At 38.8% G+C, this 5516-nt stretch overlaps 1 protein-coding gene across 1 annotated transcript in view; it reads left to right on the forward strand.

Annotated features, from left to right (window-relative positions):
* The window catches only part of SEC61A2 (Sec61 alpha 2 subunit (S. cerevisiae)), a gene marked incomplete at its 5' end in the record, with an annotated part of 14766 nt that extends 9700 nt beyond the window's left edge, over window positions 1-5066 (forward strand). The window contains 7 exons of the mRNA XM_009321772.1: window positions 1-24; window positions 638-791; window positions 1748-1908; window positions 2942-3139; window positions 3359-3550; window positions 3706-3782; window positions 4497-5066. The exon at window positions 1-24 is cut by the window's left edge and continues 80 nt beyond it. Coding sequence (XP_009320047.1) covers window positions 1-24; window positions 638-791; window positions 1748-1908; window positions 2942-3139; window positions 3359-3550; window positions 3706-3782; window positions 4497-4683 — 993 coding nt within the window. The remainder of the gene's footprint in view (window positions 25-637; window positions 792-1747; window positions 1909-2941; window positions 3140-3358; window positions 3551-3705; window positions 3783-4496) is intronic.
* Window positions 5067-5516: the final 450 nt, after the last annotated feature.

The following is a 5516-nucleotide window of genomic DNA, read 5'->3' on the forward strand; positions in this document are numbered from 1 at the left end:
ATTTGTCTCCTTATTATAATTCAGGTTTGTAATGAGCTATTTTGTGTGTAACTGATACTGGTTAGATACAGTGTAGCTGGAAGGAGAAATCTATGTCTGGTTGCCATATATTTATTTATTTTTAATGCTATAAAGCATCATCCTTTGTATCTGTCTGTCTATATGAGAAATTCTAAATATTCCATAAAGGAGGAGAAAGTTGGGATAGTTAATATCAAAAATGTTTCAGATAGGAGTGGCTGTTTGATTCAAAATACAGGAATTAGTAGACTTTGAAAGCAGTAGCTGCTGTTCAGTACCATGGAGGAATTCTCACTAAAGGGCACAGATGCAGCTTGGAGACATTATCCTGTAGAGCAAAGCAGTAAATGCACAAACTTAAGCGCTTTTTTGAAAAAAGTGCTTACTGAGTAATCTGTTTGCTAGCGTCAGTGTTGAAATGTCATACAGGTCATTGCCAGGTGAGATGCGCAGGCATTTGTACGTCAGAGGGCAGAAATACTGCATAAATGATATTTAGATGAAAAACTTCATGATCACTCTCCCACATGATGAAAATACTGAAGCAGGGAATTAATACATAATTCTTGACTGGATTTATTCTTCTTTCTGCTCAGTTTTGTTTCTTTTCCCACAGCTGTTTGTTGCTGGTTTGATTGTGTTGCTGTTAGATGAGCTGCTACAGAAAGGTTATGGCTTGGGGTCTGGTATTTCCCTGTTCATTGCCACCAATATCTGTGAAACCATTGTCTGGAAGGCTTTTAGTCCCACTACCATCAACACTGGCAGAGGTACATGTGCAATTACAGTTAGTTACAGTGTGTTTCAGTGGATGTATGCTATATCAGATGTTTATCAGATGGATATTAAAAAAAATGTTTTAATGTGTGATGATTGACTGCTGAAGTCAATTTCCTAACATTGAAGATGAAAATGTCTGACTTAGGTGAAGATTAATAACCTACAAGTTTGCCTTTGCTGATTTGAATTGCGGTAGTTAAAATGGGACTTGAAGCCCCTTGGCTGAAGATTTTTGGATTTCCAAACCAAAATAGTCTTGTTTTAGCATCATTTAGTCGATAGAAATAGAGAAGGTAAGAAATTCTGTATGTTCAGAGGAGTTGTTCATGATCCAACTGTTGTTGGTGGCTACAGGATACTTTTATAGTTGGTGTCTCCAAATTACTTTAAGCTGGTTTGATTCTTCAGAGACTACCATCTCTTCATTCCTCAGCCAGTCTTTCGACATCTGGTTGTCCTCAGACCCTAGAAGTACCAAGTTAAGATACAGCCTATTTGCATCAAGAAGTTAACTAGCTCAGTGTATACATTTGAAATCCTGAGCCCTGTTTTTAGTTTGCTTTCATTTTCATTTGATTTTTAGTAGTTCTCTTGGTTGCATTTTATTACTGCCTTTCTAAAGCTGTTTTTCTCCTCGTTTAGTATTTCTTCTTCCAATCATCCTCCTGCCCCCAGAAAAGAAAGAAAAGGAGTATTCTTTCATGTGTGTGACTTGTTGGTTTTTGGGTTTTTTTTTGACCAGGAATAATGTTTAGGTAGATTATTCTACATTCTATAAACTAAAACAGAATCCTGTGTTGCGATATATTTGTTGTAACAGGATTTATGTCCCATTGTATCTGATTTTATATGTGTCATTCTTAAAATTTCCAAAAGAACGATACTATTTTTTTAATGTTTTTGATTTACAGATTAAAATTTCTTTTACTTTTTTTGCTTCGTGCAGGAACAGAGTTTGAGGGTGCTGTGATTGCATTATTTCATCTTCTGGCTACACGAACCGACAAAGTCCGGGCTTTGCGGGAAGCTTTTTACCGACAGAATTTGCCCAATCTCATGAATCTGATTGCTACAGTATTTGTATTTGCTGTAGTCATATATTTTCAGGTAAAATGAGAAATTCCTCATAGTAGACGCTGCAGTCATTGGGGAAAAATGCAAAAGTTAAACTAGAGCAACTGAAGTATCTTAGCTTTGAGTAAGGAACTCTCTTTATTTCAATATTATTATTTCAGTAACATACCTCTGTGACAGTACAGCTGTTGAATTTTATAGCCAGACGTACTTGTACGCAGGCAGTGAGGTAATCTCACATTCCATTAAATGCCATACACGCTATGAGGTATTTTTACTAAAAATGGATTCTGGATCTGCAGTGGTTGTATCACACGAATAATATACTTGATATTCATAGTTGACTTAAAAGAATACCTTTGGACAGAACTAAAGAACCTTGCTGCTTTGGGGTGTGCATGGTACGGATCCGTCCTAGAACACAACCGTGTAATTAATGCATGGCTTTCTGTTTTTCCTTAATTTTCTTGAAATACTTAGCTAGTATTTCTTTTTAAATTTAAGTATTTACTAAAATGGACACAGAAGGAGGTCCATGTGGTGATTTTTTTCTTCCTTTTTTGTGTGTGTGTGTGGCTAAAAAGTGATTTTTTTTTTTTCCTTAATTTTTTTTTTTAAGCTGTTGAGTCAGAGTGCTGGCAAAAAAGTGAGTTATCTGGTTTTCAAATCCATGTGGCTTTTCTTGGGTCTGCTCAGATAGGAGCCTGCCCCAGAAAACAGAAGGCTATTACACGGAAGTCTGCTGTTAACTGGCTCGTTAAGTTAAAAGCCATTGAAGGCTTTTATCAAACCTTATTCTATAAAATGTATTTTAGAGGCGCATCATTTAGCAGATGAGAGAGAATGTTTATGTAAAAAGAATGTAATACAACCAAGCAGTAACACTTAGAAATCCTTAAAATTTGTAATCCAGACTGTAGCAGAAAGCCTTTGGGTTTTACTGTCTGAGACCTTGCACTCCTTGTTTATCTAGCGAGAACCCTAAGGTCAGGAATGGCTTTTAGGCATGCTAGGAACACCTTCCGTCTTGGAAATAAACTGGGTGCATTTGTGTTCTTTCCCGTAGGGATTTCGTGTTGATTTACCTATCAAGTCTGCACGATACCGTGGACAGTACAGTAGCTATCCGATCAAGCTCTTTTATACCTCCAACATTCCCATCATTCTGCAGTCTGCCTTAGTTTCGAACCTCTATGTTATTTCCCAGATGTTGTCTGTCCGTTTTAGTGGCAACTTCTTGGTGAACTTATTAGGACAGTGGGCAGTAAGTATTTTAGCACTTTTTTAACTGCATAAAATTATATGTATATATTACTTCGTTGTGAAACTGGTATTTAACCAGCAGAAAACTGGAAGACTTACTTTTTAACATTTGTATACAAAAGCCGTTTCAAACGTTGAAGAGGAATTCCTCTATCAATACAGGATAGGAATGTAAGATCTGCGAGAAATAACTAATTGCCTTTTTCTTCCCCTCTCACAGGATGTCAGTGGCGGTGGCCCTGCTCGCTCTTATCCTGTTGGTGGCCTGTGCTACTACTTGTCCCCTCCAGAATCCATGGGTGCAATATTTGAGGATCCTGTCCATGTCATAGTTTATATAATATTTATGTTGGGATCCTGTGCGTTCTTCTCAAAGACTTGGATTGAGGTGTCTGGGTCATCAGCAAAAGATGTAGGTGTTCTGATAAACGTGCCTCAATGTTTTCAAACACTGCCTCTAATTTAGAACTTGACTGGGCTACTAACAACTGATCAGTTATTACTCTGACTAAGTATCAGGTGACTACGAAACGCCGCAGCAGTTTCATAAAATTATGGTTTTTGCAGGTTGCCAAGCAACTCAAAGAACAGCAGATGGTGATGAGAGGCCACAGGGATACTTCAATGGTTCATGAGCTTAACAGGTAAGGAAAGGCTGACGTCCAACGGTGCCGCTGTGCCGGGCGGTTAAGAGTGCTGGGGAGGTGTCGACCGGAGCAGATACTCTCGGAAAAATCTGAGACCTGTTTCCACTGCAAATGTCAAGGTTGTTCCCATTCAGCTGTCGCCTTTCATAGTAACGTCAAAGATGTTTACAGCAGTAGTTAAGAGATTAACCCGTAGTCTCTTTTGTTGAAGTGGCATAATGAGGGGATTTGGGTTGAATCTCTTCCATGTTTGTAAAAGGAAGATCCCTTGATTTTTACAGGTGTTCAATTTACCATTACCAAACTAAGATGACACCACAAAAGTGGTATTTTATGCAGTATTGCAAAGCCTGCAGATCTACATTGAAAGGTAGATTTATCCCTACGCATTTCAGTCAAAGCAGTTAATTCTTGGTCCCATGGAGGTTACCTAGCACGCCCATATATAAAATTGTTGTACTTTTAATTGAAAAACTTTGCCAGCATTCAATTATTCACGCAGCTTTCCTATCAGTGAGTATTTATTTTAGTTTCTACGTTGCGCAAACACGGAAGATCGTAAGAGCCAATGGCAGAGTTGCATTTGCGATGCTAAATTTGTTGCTCGATGTTCTAGTTGGTTGTTTTAGTAGTAGATGTATTGTTAGAATCTTTGGATGAAAATCCATGATGACGAATACTTTTTTCTTTCCTTTTTTTTCGTTGGCACAGGTATATCCCTACGGCAGCTGCATTTGGTGGTTTGTGCATTGGTGCCCTTTCAGTATTGGCTGACTTTCTAGGAGCCATTGGGTCCGGCACTGGCATTCTGCTTGCAGTCACTATTATTTATCAGTATTTTGAAATATTTGTAAAAGAACAGGCTGAAGTTGGAGGAGTAGGTGCATTATTTTTCTAGATGTCCAAATATTTCATGGTTTGTGTGAAAGGGAAAGTATTTTGACAACATGCGTCATTTAGTCCAATAATGCTATTTTCTTTTTACTCGTTTTAAAGTGCGACCTGTCCCATTACTGTAATGGGCATTGAGCAATGCCTGTGTGCAGCATTAGTACCAGCTGCCTTAAGAATAAAGTTTACATTATCTTGTTTAAGTATTATCTAGTGTTGCCTGTAATGCTGGAAACCAATTCATCTACCTTGCTGTTCAAACACTACAGTGAGATGGTAAAATTTATCAGTTTGATACCGGTAAACATTTTTGCACACAGCATTAAAATGTTAACTTCATTTCCATGTCCTTAACAGGAAAAAATAAAATAAAATCTGAGTTCGGATTGCCACGTGCCAGTATTCGTGACAAAATTTATTTGTAGCCCATATTTTACATCAGGTTTTTTTTATACTTTTTTAACTTGCATTTCCCCATCATGGAACTCGGCACTCCTTATTCCTTTGCGGTGTCTCCACCCAGGCACCCTTCTCTTAGCTCTAAGGTTGGACGAGCAAACATTTTACCGGAGACTGATACTCATCTCACCTGTGAGCTGGTTCTGCGGTGGGTTTGCTGCATCGCCCGGCCTGGGGCACTGCGGTTTCTTGCCCTGGGCCTCCTGTGAGGCAGCAATGGTTAGCTGCTGTCATGCTAGCGAGTCAGCACAGTAGTTTTCCTTAAGCACATACTCGTGAAAACTGTGCCACTGAAACTTCACGTCCACTTTGCTTTTGTGAGTCTGAAGAACAAGGCCTGGTTCCTGAGGCGGCGTTCTGAGAAGGGAAAGGGGGGGAACG

This window comes from Pygoscelis adeliae, unplaced genomic scaffold, assembly GCF_000699105.1.
Source record: "Pygoscelis adeliae isolate BGI_AS28 unplaced genomic scaffold, ASM69910v1 Scaffold202, whole genome shotgun sequence".
Lineage (NCBI taxonomy): Eukaryota > Metazoa > Chordata > Aves > Sphenisciformes > Spheniscidae > Pygoscelis > Pygoscelis adeliae.